General features: G+C 43.3%; 1 protein-coding gene across 3 annotated transcripts in view; it reads right to left on the reverse strand.

Annotated features, from left to right (window-relative positions):
* Positions 1-261: 261 nt before the first annotated feature.
* The window catches only part of tcf7l1b (transcription factor 7 like 1b), a 32,606-nt gene continuing 12,268 nt past the window's right edge, over positions 262-20,599 (reverse strand). The window contains exons 4-12 of one of the 3 annotated variants that reach the window (XM_023296492.3): positions 13,755-13,838; positions 6,001-6,136; positions 5,343-5,445; positions 4,683-4,766; positions 2,507-2,650; positions 2,212-2,374; positions 2,007-2,114; positions 1,775-1,826; positions 262-1,174 (exon numbers count right to left, since the gene is read on the reverse strand). In XM_023296492.3, coding sequence (XP_023152260.2) covers positions 693-1,174; positions 1,775-1,826; positions 2,007-2,114; positions 2,212-2,374; positions 2,507-2,650; positions 4,683-4,766; positions 5,343-5,445; positions 6,001-6,136; positions 13,755-13,838 — 1,356 coding nt within the window. In that variant the 3' untranslated portion in view covers positions 262-692. The other 2 variants (XM_055011640.1, XM_055011641.1) reach the window with 2 other exon arrangements.

Genomic DNA, 20,599 nt, shown 5'->3' on the forward strand with positions numbered 1-20,599 from the left:
GCAAGCATATAAAAATGACAGGTGTGTGATGTCCTTTTTCAATTTCTGTGTGGCTGTAATGAAATTACTCTGCTCATTAATCTACATTCGCAACACCTACAAAAGGCTAATATGAATTTGTTACGCACTGTGGCCACTATTATGAGAATATTAATCCTAACCACATTACCTTGTAAAAGAAATTTCTCCTTATTAAATGTTAAAAAAAAAAAAACAAAACACGGGCTGATAGAATGTGAATAGACAGACTGAGACAGTTCCTTTAAGAAACAGTTTCAAATGTTTATTTAACATGTCAAAGAAGGGGCACACACTCGTGAATTGAAAAGGGGGGCTGCAATTATTGGCCAGTACTAAGACTTAAACTTCATACTAACATTAATCAGGTTTTGGCTAAAAAGAAAATGTGTTTTTGTTTCTTTTTGCTTTTATAAAGAAACTTTATGTACATTGGTTCTTTTATACAAGAGGTTCATTGGATAAATGCATCAAAAAGAAACCAGTTCTGCAGTAAACTTTACAAAAAATACATTTTGTTTTCATTGAGAGATGTAGAAAAGGAGACAGTCAAATATTGACCAATAATATTTCTTCCTTTTCATTATTTAGAAAAAAAGTTGTTCTAATACCTATTTTAAAAGAAAAGCAATATACAGCACAATAAATGGGGGAAAATTTTGACTTTGTCGGACTCATTCGGTTGGTTTGGTAACCAAGGAGAGGGGCTGCGACTGGAACAGGGCATGATGGGAGTGAAGGGCTGCCTGGTGGAAGGGGGAAGGAGGGGAGAGCATGGAGGGGTGCAGAGAGGTGAACGGGATTGGCCGGGTGAGGATGGGTGTGTTCGACTGGCTACCTGAAGTACCAATGGGGATGGAGATGCTGGGTTGGGAGGAAGAGGAGGAGGAAGAGGAGGAGGAAGAGGAGGATGTGGATCCAGAAGCCTTCCCGGGTAGGGAGAAGTGGTGGTGCATGCGTCCCTCCGGTTTGGTGGTGAGCGATAGCGGCTGGGCCTGCTCGGAGTGAGTGGCGGCGGGGGCGGCGGGGGAGGCCAGCGCTGCAGAGGGGGTGGCTGGAGAGTCCAGCATGCTCCCGTGAGACGACGCAGGACTGTCGCACATCTTCTCCGAGGGCAGGTACTGCACGCACTGCTTCTTGCTTCTTATCGAGAAGTCTGGAGAAAACAACGGGAGAAGCGGAGAAGCTGAATTATGGATCAGCCGCTGGATTCGTATCTGGTTCATGTCCCTCAATGCTGCAGCTGACAGAAGTGTGTGAGCGATTATTTAAACAATGAATGTGATGTGAAACTTCTGAAATGTGACATTTTTCAAATCAACTTGGAAACATGTTACAACAGGGAGAGCGAAACAGGATGTTCACAGCATATCCAGATGTTATGCATGTATGATTCAAAAAAGGAACATGACACAGAATGAACACTAAAATGTGCACTGAAGAGTGGAGAGTTCTCTTATTTTGGGAAAGTTACAGTGGTCACATGGTTGCACAACAGCAGACATACCTGCCACTATTAGCACTGAACCTCATAAGCTGCTTGTCAAAGTATAGAAGCAGGGAAAGAAGTTAGTCGGTGCTAATGAAGGGACAGAATTCATGTTAAGAACAAAAATAACAGAATAAAGTTGCAGTTTCAGGCTACACTTCAGGCCTGCAAGAAAAGGACAGGCTCTTGAGGTTAGTTTCTACAGTTATTCCTTCTTCTCAACTGTGAAAACAGAAAAACAAATAACATGAAGAACAGGCCTCTTACCTTCTGGTTTTGAGTCTGGCTTATTCTCTCTCTTCCTCTTTTTCCGCTTTCCCTGCACAGATCAAACAATACGGTTAAAGAGTTTTTTTGGTAGTAAAAGCAAACCGCCTCAACGGTTTCACTTCATGAGATCAAAAGTGCAGCTACTATAATTAACTGATGCAGTCATACCGTACTAAAACTAATGGGAAATAAGCTGTTGTCCCATTGCTCACTGATATGTGCTACTCACATAGTTATCGCGTGCTGACCATCCTGGATACAGCTGGGAGTGGAGTTGCCTCTCTTTTCTGGCCAGCTCGTAGTATTTGGCTTGTTCCTCTCTTGACAGGGAATGCCACTGCAGACAAAGAAGACATCAAAGAGGTGTTAAATACATGTACACACACAGTATGCAATTATAAGCTCTCATGCATGTTTGTGTCTGCGCTGCTCACCCGTCTTCCAAGGATCTGGTTGATGGCAGCACTCTCCTTCAGAGTGCACTCTGCCACCACTTTGGCTCTCATCTCCTTCATATACAGCATGAAAGCATTCAGAGGCTTCTTGATATGAGGCTTCTTGTCCTCTTCTTTCTTGGGAGGAACGGGGGACTTCCTGCTAACCCGAAACATTGAAAAGATGCTGTTAATGAAGTGTGAACGGTGGAGAAGTACCGGTGAAGTTTAGCACACAAGATGAATGATTATGCAGCAACAATAGCTGGTTTTTGACGATTTCAGCCGTCCTTACGCGTGCATTGAAGGGCTGATGTTGTCACTGCTGGGCTCCTGCTTGATGGCCGGGGAGACGATGGCAGGATGGGGGATGCCAGTCTGGTGGAGGCTGTGTGGAGGTGGAGTCACCATGTGAGGGGAGAAACGGCTGGACACCAAGCTGGGAAAGGAAGGCGACATTTTAAGAGTCGGGTTTTAACAGTGAGCCTCTGTCAACTTGACGAGAAAAGGTTCAGCTAACTTGGCGCACAACTGCCCTGCCTTACCCTCCGGGGTGAAACTCGCGGTGCCTACTGCCTCTGTCTAGACTAAATGCAGACGCACAATGAGTAACATGCTTGCTTTTTTGTTCAAATAAAGACTTTTTCAAAAGCCCCTTTATTCACCAATGGCTGGAGAAAAGTGGAGTGTGTTGTTACCATGGCGACAGCATGGCCGTGACACCTGAAACCTCTTTCCTTACCACGTTCCAGACCATGGAGAGCGTTCTGACAGCCGTCCACACAGAACACCTTTGCAAAGTGTCTCTCTCAATTTCCAATTGTTAATACAAAGGAGCATTGTAGTGGACAAAGGGGGAATTTAAGCTGCATACCCCTGTATCGCTCACACTCTAGTTAATGTTGGATCGGAAAATTCCTCTATTTAAGGTGTTTTAACATGTTACACAGGCTGACATGAGAAACACATGCAGAATATAATATGTGCTTCACCTTATGATACACTGAGGGACGAACCAACCCAGCATTAACCTACATAACAAGCCCATTCCAATCATTTCTAACCATCAAACCCGACAACAAATGTGGTCCAGGCTGCAAATCTGCCCACAGAAAGTTAGTTAAAAGGCTATTTTGATTCATCATCCAACATCCACTATTAATATAAAATCTTACCTAAAGGAAGAAATGTGTGTAAATACATAAAGTTTAATAAAATATCTCCACTGGAGAGCAAATTCTCAAATCATGTTTTTTTCCCCTTTTTTTCTTTAATACACTTAATAATTTATACTGTATAAACAAGGAGGTTCCATATCATTCCCTCGATGCTAACAGACCTACACCAACTTATCTTTGTAAACATCATACTTTTCCCCCAATGAATAACTCAAGGCTGCTCCAAGTGATGGCATGCAGTCAAGCTCAATGTTTTGAAAAAAATATGCTCCCATTAGCATTAGTCTATATTGTTGCCATGCAAATTTATTCTTAACCTTTTACTGGCCTCTTTGGTTATATCTTATTAAGTCTGATTAACAGATTAAGTTGAAAATATGTCATGAGCTTCATTCACTCCAGCTTCTTGTACGCAGGTTTTTAAATGTGCAAGACATTTAAACATTATTTAAAAGCGGAAACTGTGCGGACTGGTGCAATATTTGGCATTCAATAAACGTGATGGATTAAATAGTGTGAAAACTTCCGTGAGGTAGGTTCTGATTGTTGTGAGTTCATCTCACGATGGAGCTACACATGCTATTGATCACAGAGGCCCCTCTGAATATTTCATCTCATACTAACACCGGAAGGCTCGCTACAAATCTTTCCAATTTTGACAGAGGGTCAGAGAGTTTAGTCTGATGGGACGTGTAGGTTCAGATGAGCTTTGATTTGTCCTAATCGATTCTCAGCCCTTTCATCTCTGCGATATGTGTGTGCGTGTGTGTGTGTGTGTGTGCGTGCGTGCGTGCGTGCGTGCGTGCGTGCGTGTGTGTGTATGCGTGTTGTAGAGTGGCTCAGAACACCAACTTGACCACAGAAGTTTAGCTCTGAGAAAAAAGACAGCAGAGGAGCGCTGAATGCCAATAACGCGTTCACTCTGTTTAACAAGCCGAAGCTGTCTCTGACAGACTTAGACCTCACATCCCTTTGTAGTCCTGAAACCACTCTGCCCGTCCGCGATTTGGCAATGTTTTGTCCAAGTGGAAGCAGGTTATTTAATTTTACTTTAGATCGAAAATTCGTGCGGTTTGAAAAATATCAAGCAACCACTATTAAAAATAACTCCATTGATTTAACGATATGTCCAACGTTGGTTTAAAACTGCACCCCGGCTATTTATTTTGTTACAGTGTAAATAGACGGGCAAAGAAAGGAGGGGAAATGTGATTACAGCATGTCATAGAAGCGGCAGATATTAGATGTCTCCCTTTGGGAGGGTGGGGGTGTTGCTGAACATGATCCACTCACCTGGACATGGATGCATTCATCGCTAGCGCTGGATAGGGGTGACGGAATCCCCCCGGAGGGATGGAGTACATGTGCTGGCCCTGCCTGGGAGACGGAGGGAGACGGAGTGAGCAAAAGCTCCAGTGTGAGGTGGATCAAACACAGCTGACAGCTAACCCACCAGCACTAATCCTCCACTCATCAACTCAAACCCCCTGCTTGTGGAACAGCACCGTTGCAATTGATTATAAGATCCATAGCAAAACCCATAAATGTTCATAAATTCCTCCTGGTAAACAGAAATGTTTTAATTTATCATTATTGTGATGTGTCGCAGCTGCACTTAAACTGTGCAGCACAAAACTCGGGACATGGCTCTCAACGAAAATTACTAAAATGCTGTAATTTTAATACTTGTCTTCATGCATGACTTGAACTTCAAAAAAACATGGTTGCGCTTCCCTGAATTTTACCTGCCTCCAAGTAGTTGTCTGAAGTTAATCAGTTAACATAATGGCTTTAACTGTAGCAGGGAAATATGCAACACGCCAAACAAGAGTGGAAGAAAGGGATTTGAGATGTTTGTCATTAACTCTGAGTATAGTTTTTGATAATAAGTTTGCACTTTTTCAAACAAAACACATCTGCCTGAGTGGACAGTTAATAAAAAAAGGAACTTACTGTGGCATGAGCCAGCTCAGAGGGTGAGCAATCGAACCGACAGCCCCAGGAGACAGGGGGTAGTATGGAGAGAGTTCTGATGGGTGAGGTGTCCGAGGAATACCTGCAGGTGCAACAGAAAATAGAGAAAAATTATATTTGACAATTTGCAAGTATTTGCTTACATCTAAACTATGCTCTTCATTCTTCACTGAAAATTAAATTCTTGAGTTCAAATTCGAATGGTAGCTGAATTGAATTTGTCATAAACCACAGGAGCTGTGGTGAATGCAGTCTGGTGATTTCAATAGCAATGAGGTTTTCAAGGTGGTAAAATAGTTTAAAAAGTCCATAGAAACGTACAAAATACATTGCAAACAGATTAGGTTTTTTTTTGCCGAAAAGGTGTTGAGACATTGTTTCCTTTTTAAAACCTCACAACCCTGTCAAGCTTGTTAGTGTGCATTCGTGCACATTAGATTTCCTGAATCCTGGCTAATGGAGATGTTTCAGTGCAGTCGCTATTTGACTTCATTGTAACTGACATGAATGTAAACTGACTAAAGCTTCAGAGCTGTGTAAGAGAAAACAAAACCGCAGTTTTTAACGCTAACTTTCGAAATTACAGATTTTACGGTGAATACTTCTACTGATGTGAATCAATGTCTGTCCATCATACCTGTCTTTGGGTCGAGGATCTCTGGAGAGAGGTGTGATGGTGGCGTGCCGGGGGAGAAGTGTTCATTGCTGTAGGTGATGAGAGGTGTCAGCGGGTGCACGTGGTGGGCATGCTGTACCACTGGGACTTTATTGGACTGAAGAAAAGACACAGAGATCCAAAGTTTTAGGTGACAAACAAGTATCCAGCATATGGCATTCAAAATAAAATGAGGCATTTTATTAAATTACTCTACTTAGGTTCATATTTTTGCATTTGCTGTGTTTGTTTCTGAGTGTTGGTAGCTGAAACACGTTACAACTCAAATGCGCAGTGCATGATACTACTGTCCATTAAAGGCATGGAGTAAAGAGGCCATCATCTGTGAATGCCCTCCATGGTAAACATCACAGTTTGTGCGTGTGACCGGCCCGGTGATGCAATCTGGACCGGCACCAAGCAGCACTAAAAAGCCTTGCAGCCGCATGCCAAGATCATTACGGTCGTTTAGTTGAGGAGAGAACTGTTTGTTCAGTCCAGCAAGAAAAACAACGGTGCCACCGAGTCCAAAAGTCGCACCAGCAAGCCACAAACAAACACAATCAAGCTCAGGTAAACTGAATACCCATAAACATGTAGCGACATCATCTCCCACTCTGTCCGACAGCAGTCATCACTATGGCTGGATTACACTGCCACGTTTTCTACAGTTTACTCCGATGTTGGAAAACCACTTAAAATTCTGTATAACTTCAGATAAGTGGTGAAGAACAGAGAGTCCACAGATGAAACTTCCTCTGACATGCAGTGTGTGTTTCTTTGCGTTTACCACAACGCTCAGCGCACACTGAAAACGGCATTACGGGTACGACGGGGACGGTGAAGACAACAACAATAATAACCAGCGTCTCTACTTTCATTAGGCAGCGCTCGGCCTGGCAGTCATTTCCCCTGGCTGCCGGGCTGAATGGAGCACTTGTTGGCTCAACTTGTCACATGGGAGGGTCAAGGGGTGGGAGGGGAGAAAGGAGTCTTGTTCCTCCAGGCTAACCTTTCTTCAATATCCCTCCCCACCCCCTTCTCAACCTCTGTCTCTCTCCAACGTGGTCTGCTGGGGAACAAGGTTTGCATTGAGACTTCTGTACACTCTCTTGCTTCACGCTGCTTAGAATTGTTCCAAATCTTTGCTTTTTTTTTTTTTCTTCCCTGCCACTTTTTTCTTTTTTCTGCAAAGGAAGGTCCAACCTTTTCCTCCTTTTAAATCTTTAGCAAATTGGTTTCTCCCATGTTTAAAGCACGCTTTGATTCCAGATGGAGTGAGGAAAATATTTACTAGTGTTAAACATGGCTATATTAGGACCACTTTGCTCAAGACTTTTTCAGCTTCTCCAGACACAGAGCACATAAGGTCAATGCCAACGATGAAACACAGTTTCACAGTGCACAGAAAAGGCTTTGATAAAGCTTCATGGCAAAAATAATGTTGACTTACTAGGTTAAAATCCCAGGTCCCACATGTCATGTATATTTGAGATGTGCTTTGTTGTTCTACTCCATGTACAATATGCCTGAATTTTCCCTATATTGTGAGGGTTGTTTGAGACCTCTAGACCTGAGTGCCAACACATTTTGGGAAGCAGTTCAGTGAGAATTTGAAATGACGCCTATTAATTATTCATATCCTGGAATACATGAATCGTGTGCTCTAAACATATTTCTAAGTTTGAAGGCACTAGTTTCGACTCCGGGCTGCCTTTCACTTCAGCAGCACGACAAAATGCGGAGGAAAAACGCAGCGTGACCTGTATCATACCTGCCAGAGTTTCTCCGCTACGAATAAAGATGGCTACTTCATCAAGCAAATTCCTCTCTTAGAATGGTGACATTTTTAAATTAAATTAATCAAAATCAGCATATTTTAAAAATTAATTCAAAATAATTAAGCTCTCTAGACCCTGGAGAGCATAAAATGTGAGTTTTATAAAACTGAAACACCAGACTAATGGCTCAAACTCCACTTAAAAGTGCACAGTGACGCATCAATGCCTTCTTTGACTTGGTTTATGTGTAGAGGTAATATTCCTGTAGCTTATGACAGCAACGTATGTCTGGTTTCATGATCCACAAGCAAAGTGTAATAAGAAAACCACAAGGAACATGAGCTGTGTTTTAAATATAAACAACACCTACGTGATAGAAGGAAAAGCAGATGGTATCTACACTGACAGACAGAAATCCTGCTCTTTACATGGATGTGCTGGTTGTAAACAGGTCTGCAGTGGTGCAGAACTCTCGGCTAGGAAGAAAAAAAACACCCAGAACCGGTCTTAGAGCAATTTGACATAGTAACAGGAAGGTTTAAAACACACACACACACACACACACACACACAGCAGAAAGTTGCTGAGCTGCAGCAGAGAAAAGATGTCTGTCTCTTAAGAGGGTTTGAAGCTAAAAAGGCCGAGGTGGCAGTACCTTGCTTGGCTGTCCAACTTGGAACGACGCTAAGAAAAGCACAGTCCTTGGTCAATGTGGGTGGAGGGGTGGATTTCATTCAAGCAAACATGTTTTTGGATCCTGCACATCTGAATTGAATTACTAGGCAAACAGCCGATGGGGAAGAGAGCTTAGAACAAACTGAATAACCCCACAGCTTTGTGTGTCTTTATGCTCGGCGATTCTGGGTGGGAGGCTCAGAGGCCTTTCAAAACTCCAGGAAAGACAGGGTGAAAAGAATGCCTGGCATGCTGAGAAATCCAAGCCTTGTTTGTCAACGCCAACAGGAAGCGGACGTGAGAGGGGACTGACCGTGTCATATGTCTTTAAAATCAACCACTCCGAAACTATGCCATTCATCACAGACAACGTGTGCTTTACGTCTGGTCATCGCCTGTGAAAAGGTCAATGGCAGTAATATTCTAGGTTAGAATAATATAGTGCGGAGTGGCGTCGGATTACTGGAGGGAATATCCCCAGTGGTCACTAAATAAATTAAGAGAGCCAGCAAAATCAGCAAAGCATATATAGACACAAACACGAGCAAATCTCACTGGGATCCTGCCTGGTGATAAATATTTGTAAATTGACAGACATATGGTTACATTTTCTGGTAAACCTGACACTAATAAACAGCATCTTGTGTAACTGGTGAACTCGCTCTGCAATACCAAATCTGAGCGTGTTCGGCTACAGAGTTTGACTGGAATCAAAGCACTTGCTCCTTATCACATTTCTGAAGAGGATCTTGTCTCTGCAGCGGCCCAGCAGGACCGCAGGCCTTAGATCAGTATTCAGTTCAGTCCTCCCAAAGCCTTTGATTTCATGATGGATCCCGGTTGTTCACTGCCTAATGCAAAACGAGAAAAATCTCACCGGACTCCCAGTCAAAGGTCTGTTGAAAGAATACGGGTCGAAAGCGAGTATATGTATCGCTTTAAGAAAAAAAAAAAAAGCCATCTTTTTCATTTAATATCGCTGCTTAAAATGTCGTACTGCTCTGAGAGTTGAAGATTGCACCAGACACACGCAGGCAGACAAAAGGCATCCCCGGAATGCTGTTGGAGACCTCGCCACTTCAATTCATTTAAACAATTCAGTGACTAAGTGGCTTATGATGCGCTGACAGGACCGGGTCCCTCTGTGCCTTGATTACTCTCGGCACTAATACAATATTGAAACAAAGAGTGTGATTCTTGTGCCCCTGTCAAGTGTAGATCAGCCCCATATTTGAGCACTGAGCGCACCGTGGACACTCTGGTCAGTTCTACCTCATTAGAGAGTCACTCCTCCTTCTAATCCAGAATAACAGCGCGAGTCAGTGTAGTCCGTAACGACACAGAGAACAGGCCTGATGGACAAATTACCGCAAGTGACTCAATGACCTCAGTGAGGGAAGTACGCAGCCTTGACATCATTATCAGCAGCGTGTTAATGAGTGTGAATCCCTACATTGTGGAGGATGAGCATGAGACGACTGCCACCTCACCTCACCTCTCCTCTCCTCTCCTCTCCTCTCCTCTCCTCTCCTCACCTCTCCTCTTCTCTCCTCTCTGGTCCATCTCGGTCACTACTGATGGGCTGACAAGTTCCCCATACTGCATCACCTGGCCCTGCAGCGCCTTTGATGTATTATTCATGACGAAGCAACCCTCTGAACACAGGAGCTGATATGGAGGTTTTGGGGGTTCAGGACGTGCATGCATATACACAAGTGTGTGTATATGCATGGCTGGGTGTGGTATGCTCATATATAAGCTTGTTCCCTTCTTCCCCCAGTCCTCTCACCACCTCCACCACTACTACCAAAAGCAATACCAGCTGAATGCTAAACAAACCTGTCTGTTGAATAATTGAGGATCTCGGGCCAAAGTGGGCTCCGATTAGCATATAGGCCTTATGGACCCAATCTACGCGGTGACAACATGGTTTTTCCGTAGACTTTTCCCATCCGCTGAATGTTCTGATTTATATTTTACAGCCACATTTCTCGTCTCACATTAGCAGAAATGTCAAAGTAATTGCAGTTTCCGCAGCAATAATTGCATCGATCTCCACAGGAAGAGGTAGGAATTCGAGATATTATTGTTCATCAACACGTGGCGGCTCGCAAATGGATGATTTTTTTAATCTGCAGAGGGGCTTGACTGAGCAGGCTTTCATAGACTACAGGAACCTCATCAGTAAACTAACATTATACTTAGTTGACATGCAAATCTTAAAATGTAAGATATAAATCCGCCCACGAGCAGGTCTCAACAGATAATGCAAACCATACCGTTCCATCCACAAAAAAGAAATTCAACAATGTCTAATGTAACACAGCTCTGCTTCAGGAGTCCCTGCTGGTGTCTCCTCAGCGCCTCTCCTCGGGTCTCACTCCCTGCTCCTCTTGGCCCTGGGCAGTAATCCTCGGCCCCCTGTGTGCCCATCCGCTCCCCCTGCTCTCATTAGTGCAGTGTTGGGGCCTGGGGAGCCTGCAGGCCTGGGGAGCCAGCCTGCTGCTCCCCTCCCACTCTCCTTCTCTCTCCTCGGCTGGAGTAATGAGCACATAATCAGCCTGGCTCCCTGTCAGTAGCAGCACACCAGAGGGGCATGTGGGCACTTGGCCCAGAGTGGGGGGTAAGGGCACAGCGGGGTGTTTCGCTTTCTATCCTCTGTGCCCAGGGTACGCCGTACCCAGTATTAGAGCTTCCCACCCCACATCAAATGACCTTCTGGTCACAGGAAACTGAATATAGCATTTCAACTTCCTCTTTTGGTTCACATAATGATAGCTACAAATTGAAGTTCACAATGATAGTTGAACTTCCTACCTTTTGCACTGCTTTAGAGCAAAAGTGTAGTTCTAAGATAATATTGATGTCTTGTATTCTTTTGTATTCTATTGTATTTAAGTCTTTCACTTGAGATATTTAGCCTTGGATTTCCCATTTATCAGAGCTGTGCCATTCAGGTGCTAAGAAAAAAGTAAAATGAACAGAACGTGTCATCACTTATCTTAAAATTTTCAAGAACACATATGGATGTGAGTCAGGAGATAATTCTAAATCCCTAGGTACATATAGAAGAAATCATATTTAAAATTTTCAAAACTTTACAAAAGTACATATGTAAGTATTTAAAAAAGTGAAGGGCGCTTATTATTCAGACAATGCAAACATTTCTGTCAGAAATGTGTTTGATTTCTCCCATTCTCCCTCTTCTTCATTGTTCCTGCCTGTATTGACTTTTCTGACTTAATGGCATGAAAAAGATGAAGGCCAAACAGCACAACAGAGAGCCACATAAAAAGTAGCACCAACCGCTGAAGGACAGAATAGAAACAACCACAATCATAGAACTAAACCTCAGTCAGCAAACTACAATTTCCTTTAATTCATTTACCATTACTGCACTCCTTGTTTGGACCTTTTCTCCTCATTCTGTGTCCCTGCAATTGTGAATCCATGCATTTCTTATATTGGCTAAATGGCTGAAATCAGTTAACAACAAGAAAACTTCACACAGTAGCTCCTGTGTTCCAGAGAAAAATCACCAGGGTCACCGATGGGTCGCATTTATTCTAATAAAATATACTGAATTGGTTTCCACTGAGACATAAATCAGCGCTGGATTCCCATGAGCAAACTCCGTCCACTTCACAATTTCCCATTGACTGTGTTCAATGAGGACTTTGTCGTATGCACCAGTGTGATTATAGAATCCAGCGACTCAACCACAAACTCAGCGAGCGCGTCTAGTCAGGATTTGTAAGGTCAAGAGGCTGAGTCACAACGGCTCGTTATGGCTTGAACATAGTGACAGTGGCGTTCTGCTCCACGCACCATTTAAAAAGGACTTCCTGAATCAGAAAAACGCCCAGATACAATCACACAGGTGAGATGCCAGATAGATGCTCTAGGCTCCGCGTTATCTCATGTTTTCATTCCCCAACACACATCTCACAGCGAAGCCACAAACCAAACAGGTCTGCTGAGGCCCCGCATTGTCTAACCAGAGTGAGACTCCATGATGACTAGTTCACACCTGTGTGGGAAAGTTCCTGAATGGCAAGGAGGATCAAACCTGAGAGATTTACGGTGGGGACTGAGTTATTGTGGCCGAGACAGGCGGACAGAGTGTTCAGCAGCTGGCCTGAGGGCTAAGTTAGGGCTGCGGTGGGAAGCTGTGCTTGCAGGGATGGGAACCCGGGGATTTGCATGCACACTGTAACTCGATTATTGTGAATAACCCGCATCATCGTGATAGTTTGATGAAAGCATTTCTATGGTTCGCAGCAAACAAATTCCCCCAATAAGTTTACATGATTCGTTTGATAATTGAGTTAATGGCCTGTAGAATATAACTTGAAGGAAGCATCTTATTAGTGCCACTAAATAACTGTGGGACCCTGCTGGTGTAGATTGTGTTTTTATGTCACTCTTCAACCAAGCCACTTATTTGTGAAACAAGGTTTTATTTTGAAGATAACAGACTGCAGTGAGCGCATACAGAAATCTGAAATGTTCATGAATCATCAGTAACAATACAGATCCTCCAGATTTTGACCCAACTCCAATGTGGCTAAACCCTCTGAACTCTTTCTAGGTGTTTTTTTCCACTGTAATATAAAGTCCTGCACTTCTATGGAAACTGAACAATGATGGGTAGAAGCAGAGAGAACTAAAAAATGTCTTTTGTGCAGCATAATACAGACTGAGTTTGAATTTTCTCTTTTATTCTTTTTTAGAAAAATTTAACAAAACACTCAAATCAACATGTACAACTTTTTTCCAAGTGCCCATAGCTGTTACCAATAGTGGGAAAAAAATGACTGTACATACAATATCTATTTTACTACTTACATTCAGATTAGTTTCCATAGTGGTCTCTTATTTTGTAAACAACCTGTAGGTCAGCTGAGAAGTCCCTAAACTTAGTCGCAGTAGAGTTTGTCATGGTTGTAAGAAGTGCAGAATTTATTGTTTTTTAACAGAATCTCTTTAGTCTAAATTATTGATTAAATGAGATGTAGAATAAAGCAACTTGGATGAAATATGACAATTTTTTTTTTTGATCGAATGGCACATCACAGATGAGTATTTCAAGCTCAGAAAGTTGAAAATGCACCAATTATTAAGGTTTTTTTTAAGTTCCTCACTCTAATGAATGTGTATTTTGATGATTTTTTTTTAAAGACGACGCACCTGTCAGACCTGTGACTTTTAATGCTCTCTGACTGGATCTTGACATAATTCAGTTTTTGTTGTTTGTTTTGAGAGTTAGTGTGTACTTACTAAATGCCCTGGTGTTGGAGAACGTGAGTCCTTAAGGCCTGCAGATCCGGGAACATCCAAAAGAGGCCATTTCATCTGCAGGTACTGTGGGGGAGAGAAAAGGAGCGGAGTTATAGACACATGCAAACGTACAGGGCTTTAACAAAAGGCATTAAAAAATCTAAAATCCCGATGCGCAAAAATCACTCTCTAATTTGAGAGTAGGCGTTCCATCTTTTCCTAGAGCGTGCAAAAGTGGTACGGATGGTGTCAAACCAGCTCCAGCAAACACCTGTAGGAGACCCACATTGCTGCTGGAGTCAGACAGTGTGTTCTGGCACAGGGGAGAGTAGGAAGAGTGATGTGAACACAGCGGACTGGTGGAGGACTGTGAAATTGCCGTTTGTCAAGGAAAAACAAGAGGCCAGCTGTGGGCGCCCATCGCTGAGCGGGTGGGAAGAGACAGCTGGAAGGAAGCCCCGTCCACAGATCAGGCTGAGCTGCAGACGCGAAGCTCGCTGACGATCCGCTTCAATTCGTTTGGCCTTTTGACCCGAACGTAGCCCCTCCTCCTTTCGGTATCGCTATTTTTCTCACGCGTATCAAAGTTATTATAAAGGACTGTGTGTTCTCTTTGCCTCTTTTTTGTCGTATATCACAAAGATTTCCAACACTGTTTGTCTAATGGTTACCGCTGCCAGTCCCTTTGCTGCTGTGCCATCGAGTCAGAGCTGTGTACCAGAGGAGCGGGTTTTGTGTGATTTACTGCTCGATGCAACAAGCTGACCATTTTTTGCTCCTCTGTTTCTTTCTTTTTTTTTTTTTTCTCTTGTCCTCCAGCAATGGAGATAGCATGAAGCCAAAGCTCCAAAACCACAGCTCAACCATCTGGTTTGTGAATCAGTTTAAATACCGGATACAGCAGCTTGTCATGCATGTGGATTTTCTCCCTGGTACAATTTCAAATCAATTAAAAGGGATTTATATTATAGGTAATGTTTTGCTCATCCAGGCCCATGTTGCGCAGACGCATGAGGATATTGCACTTCATTACTTAAGTTGCCTTTCGGGCATAAAAGTTTATTATGAGTTATGAATTCAGTCAGAGGGGAATTGCACAATCTTAACAAGCATCCACTGTTATCACCCCGCTTTGTGTACTATCGTTGTTATTTACATAGCTTTGCACTTTTGAATTCCTACGCACAAACACGTTTGACGTCTACCCACTGCAAACATCTGGTGAATGGAAAAGACAATAAAGAGTGTCTGACACTTTTTAAAAAATGACAGACAAGTCCAGCTAAAGAATATATGCAAAGCTTTGTCTACTTTTCAGAAGTTGGTGCAGGATAAATGATGACAAACAAGCAAACTGGAGGAGTCATGCATTCAGGTTCTGATTTTTAAAACTTCATTCATCACTCGGGGGTTTGTAAGGAGGAAGGAAGCTTGGATGGCTGTGGGTTAAAAATGGAAAAGACATTATAGCAGGAGGGGGAAAAGGGAGAGGAGAGAGAAAAAAAAAACATTTTCAGGAATGAGTTTGTCGGAGCAGGCAGAGGGTATTGTTTCCTGACAGCTGGGGTCCAACAGAGCACCGAGGCAGGGGGAAGGGGACCCTTTTTCCCTTCGAAAAGGGGGGGAATTCTTGGAGTTGACATCAGCCCTCTTCATTTTCACTATACTGCTCAAGGCTGAATCGTAGGTTCCAACTAATGGGCCCAAGTCCATACAACTGTCAGGAGGCAGTTGCTTTTAGAGGCTGCTAGCTCTCTATTGAAACTTTACTCTGCTGTGTGCATGGTGCCTAATGAATGCTACTCTCCGGAGAGAAAATCCAAAACAATGCAGTTTTCTCTGTCTAATCTATGTCAATCATGAGTCCTTCCACAAATGAAACAAGCACCATTGTGAGCGTTTGGTCTAGCCCGGCCGTGCCCACCCCGGTTCTCCCACCCAATCCATCCCTTATTTGACAGCTTCTGCCAGGACTGAGGAACATGCCCCCAGGCGCTTTTTTTTCTGAGCACCTACTTTTCTTTTAATTGCCACTGTGCCCCATGTAGCAACTGTTCACACACTCTGCGAAACATCCAGCCAGGTAATGCCAGCCGCACACTGTCACATTAGCTCCAGTCCAGACTCGAGCAACACACCACTCACTAACACATGAGAGGGAGAGAGAGGGAGGGTGTTTGGGTCTGTGAGTTGTTTCAGGAAACAAAAGGAAAAGGAATTGTGGACCGTGCTGCTCAGCAAAAACTTTCTCGTTGTTACGGTGAAAAAAAAAACACACAAGGTAAGCGTCAGAGAAAAGTTAAGACTGAGGAATAGGAGCCAACATTTGAAATGATTCATATAGTTATACCATGGCTTAAGTGATGTTAGATGTTTATAAAAGATTGAAAAAGGAGATAAACTAATATGAATGTAACTGCAAGACATTTAGTAATACTTAAAACGTGCCCTTATTTTATTAGAAACAAATACAGGCATATGGTCGGGGCTCATAGCAATGCCTGTTTCCGCATGGGAGCTGGAAGCTTTGCTAAATACACTCGGACAGAGTACTGAAAGAAATGTGTAACTAAAGTGAAGTTTAGCTGATCCATTTTCGTAGCTCTCTAATTGTCTTCCAGCCTTCCCTGCTGCCTCCAACACTCAGAATAGACATCAGTAGAATGTGCTACTTTTACAGGACCCAGATGCGACAAAGGTGGCAGTGATGCCACTGAATTTTTCCAAAAAGCTACACTGGAGCCCTTTGGTTTTTTGAACAGAGAGAATACAACATATGCTCTGGGGCATGTGGCCTGCCAGAGCTGGGTTCTAATTGTTACATTGCTCTCACAGAGCAGAGGAAAACACAGCCAAGAGTCTTTGTCATCTCTGAAGTGTGTGTTGCCATACTGCAGTCCAACATCAGAGCACGGAGAAGAGACAGATGTCTGGACATTTGCTGTCAAACTAAGTCAGACACTCTGCCAAAGGGACAGAAAAATATTCCAAACTTTGCAAGTAACTATCTGTCAACTTAAAGGCTGCGCTGAGAAGTCATATTGACTCTCATTCTGACAAAAAGTAAAGTCAAATGTAATGTTAAGAATTACACAATTCGGATTTGACTTTGGAAAAACAAGATATTGTTATCTAAAACGGATTACATGTTATTGCATGTTATGCCCAATTGGATTAAGTCAACCAAACAATCAGACAAGCAACAAATAAAAGAGCATATGCATGAAGCGACAGCTCAGACGAGGCCTGGTACTTGTGAAATGGCTTCGCCCAACTTGTGGTGAATAGCAGAGCAGCAGGAATGCCTCCACGGATCGCCCCAGCAGATAATGTCAATCACCTACTGTGTGGAGAACCCCTCCCCATTGTTTTCTTTTACCCCCCAACAGAAAACAAATGGGCCACACAGCTTGCTGTTTGGCTGAGGTGTTAATTACCGTCCCCAGCCCACATGAACAGCGACTTCAGACAATAACCCTGTCAGGCCCCCTGCACTACGGTCCCTCACCAGTTTGCTCCGCCGATATCACCTGCTCATGCGGGGCCTTTGACACCTCAACCTGATCTATGCATGAAACACAATTAAAAGCTTACAGGACAAAGGCGGCATGATAAGTAGCCCCCGCCTTGTCTCAGAGTTTGCATTAAGCCTCATTGTTTGCCAACATTAGCGGCAATTACATTGACAATTCTTAAGCAAACCTCAGCAGTCATTGTGCTAATTAGTGTGTAATTGATGGGGAAACGACAAGCAGCTCAGCTGGTCTGACCTGCAATGTATGACTGGGCTGCTGCTAAGTTTTATGAACTGTGATCTATTATATTCAGTCCACTTTGAGCTATAGTTAAGAGGGAATTTATGTCTTAAAGTAAGCTCCAAAGTGAAAGAACCCACTAAAATATTCATGTGAGTGTGTAAATGACAGATATTAGCCATCTTCATCCATCTTGACTGCATGGATTTTCATTTTTGACATTTTATCAGTGCAGATGAGCTTCTAACCGAATTAAGATGAGGCAGAAAAATCAGGCACCCATTAAAATATTATTACTACTTTTACCCCTTGTTCAGCTCATCACTTGAATTACATTTAAACTTTCGTCTCTCGGTTTGCTTTATTATTATTAAACCTGCGATGCCCGTGATGCTGCAGTGGAAACAGCCTTCTGCTAATGGCCAGCACATTTGAAGTGTCCATTAGCCCACAGAGGAATGAAGTTAAGTGACTATGACAGGGGCACTCCCTCAGTTTGCCGGGCTTCTATTGTGACCTGGTTGGTCGTCCTACACTCTTATTCACAGCCGGTAGAAAAACTGGGTCAAAGGTCAGACATCCAGAGTGCTGTGGTTTCTATGGTGACGTGGCCTATTAAGGCCAGGCTCATTGGCCTCTTAACATGCTCTTGTACACAAAAGAACTATTAGTGCAAAGAGGGAGAGAGGGGAGTGAAGAGGGGAGGCATCGCTGGGGAGGCCCTAACAACACAGCGTCAAGGTTTTTCCAAGATTTCCAACATGGTTGCCTGCAGCTTCATGTCTATGCAGCACATGTAGAGTTTCAGTAGCCCACTATAGAGCAGATACAGTAGTAGATGTAGGGTAATTTATTATCCCACAATCTGAAAATACACACTTGTTGTGCTGATAGATTTCCAAGATTCAACTTTAAAATCCTCAATGAGCGATGGTGTCATATGACTTCCTCATGTATATTCTGCACAAGGCCAAACTGGCCAGCAAATCGGGTTTATTTGAAAAGTCCTTGAAGTGAATTTACTGCTGTTTCAGTAATAAAACAGCATTAAGAGAGCACAAGGCCAAGATAAACCCTCCTAAAAAGCTTCTTTAGCATTCTATCCCAGCGAGTGAGCTGCGACTTCAGCAGCCGTTTGCATTTTTGCAACTCAAGCAATTATTTGTTTCAGAGGTTATTTTCTTTTCTTCCTTTGGCATGACACCGACCCGAGTTATTGCTTCCTGCATCTAGAGTGTTACCATGGAGCAAACACGGGCGCCTAAATGAAGCTTCTTAGTCCGTCCCGTTGGCTTTCAGGTAATTTTAATCAGACACTCTAAGGAAAGTGAGGTTACAGTTAGGAATAAGTGAGTAATTTTGTTACACAGCACAACAGCAAATCACATAAAACTCACTGTGTAATTAGACGCAGGAGAAAATAATTATGCATCTGGTAAGAGCGAGGCCATCTCATAAAGACAGAGAGTAGGGTGCAAAGCTATTCAAGTCAATTATGTGAAGTCAGTTATGTGGTTTCCCGTACCTGTGAGATCTGCTTTCAATTGTCACAAACCGCTTCCCTTAATGTCAGTGTGCTCTGGTGTCAAGACGGGCTACACCTCAAATGTCAAAGATATCGTCCTCTTCCATGTCCCCTGGCATTGTTTGCTCCCTCGCGCAGGAACACAACTTTTTATTGTTTGGGGAGTAGCCTCGTTTCATTGAAATTCACAGCTGTAAACGTCCGTATAATTAACTCCAGAACACGAGGTGGTTACCAGCACTTGGCTGGATGTTTGCTGTAAAGCTCCACTAAGAAATCAAATGTGTGCGTAGGTCTAGGAGTGTGTGTGTGTGTGTGTGTGTGTGTCAAGTCTACGCCAATGACACACAAGTGAGACCTGAATTTTTCATTTATGACCAAACACAAATTGACTGGAGACAGCATGGGTTACCAATATAATGCAGTGCTTTCTTGCCAAGGCATTTAGGAGGCAATAATAAGTCCAGCATGCACCCCTCACGTGGAAGAGGGTAAATACCACAGCGCGGTAATCACTCCAAACGCACAGTGAAAAACATAAAAATATTCTCTCTCTCTCTTTCTTTTTTCCATAAGTTGCAGATAAATATTTACCCCGACCCTCCGAGAGTAAATCTGAGTTCGTCTGCTAAAAGCGTCTTTTTTTCTGAAGGGGGCACAGTGAGTGATTGTTTTTCTATCTTTTTTTTTTTTTTTAGCTTTCCGAGGGTCTTTTTTTAAACTTCCTAAGAGCAGCAGACAGAGGCAGGAGAGGCAATGAAGCATCTTGCAGGGAAAAAAGTCAGTTTTGAAAAACTGAGGTGGGCATAAGTGGGTGTAGCGGAGAAGGCAAGAGGGAGAAAAAAAAAGAGCCTAAATTAAACACATTTGTTTCTGCTCTCACATACCACAAGTCTTATGAAAACAGAGGGCTGATTGTGTTCACTCCGTGAGTCCACCCCCCTCTCTTCACCACCACCCAACACCACCACCGCCACCCAGCTCCACTCCCCCAACCCCCTGTCCTGAGCAGCAGCAGCAGCAGCAGCCCCCCCCACCCCCTCACACACACACACACACACACACACACACACACACACACACACACACACACACACACACACACGCACACACACACACACACACACACACACACACACACAGCTGCCTGCAGATGCCTCCTGTGTTTGCTCTCCGAGTGCAAAGGCGCAAATCTCCAGGCCCCGCAGACTCCTGGGCCCTGCCTCATCTCAGTTTTTACTACCTGACATCCCTATCACCCCACTGCTAACCCCACTCACTCCACTCTCTGTCTCCCGCAGCTCCGTCCTGCTCAAACACACACACATTCAAATGCCACAGGTATGTTTCAGTATGTTTCTGGGACACAGAAAGGGACTGTTGGAAACGAAATCCGCTAAATTAACCAACAGTTATGAAACATTTACGGAGACACTTCGGATTTAATCAACCGGCTTAGAAGGAAAATATTCCAGCAGACTAAATCAGACAAGCTAACGAATAACATAATTATTTCAGGGACTGAAAATCAACTAATTTGCCAATTAATATACTGTATCATAAGT

The sequence above is a fragment of the Amphiprion ocellaris genome, chromosome 6, assembly GCF_022539595.1.
Source record: "Amphiprion ocellaris isolate individual 3 ecotype Okinawa chromosome 6, ASM2253959v1, whole genome shotgun sequence".
In the NCBI taxonomy this organism is placed as follows: domain Eukaryota; kingdom Metazoa; phylum Chordata; class Actinopteri; family Pomacentridae; genus Amphiprion; species Amphiprion ocellaris.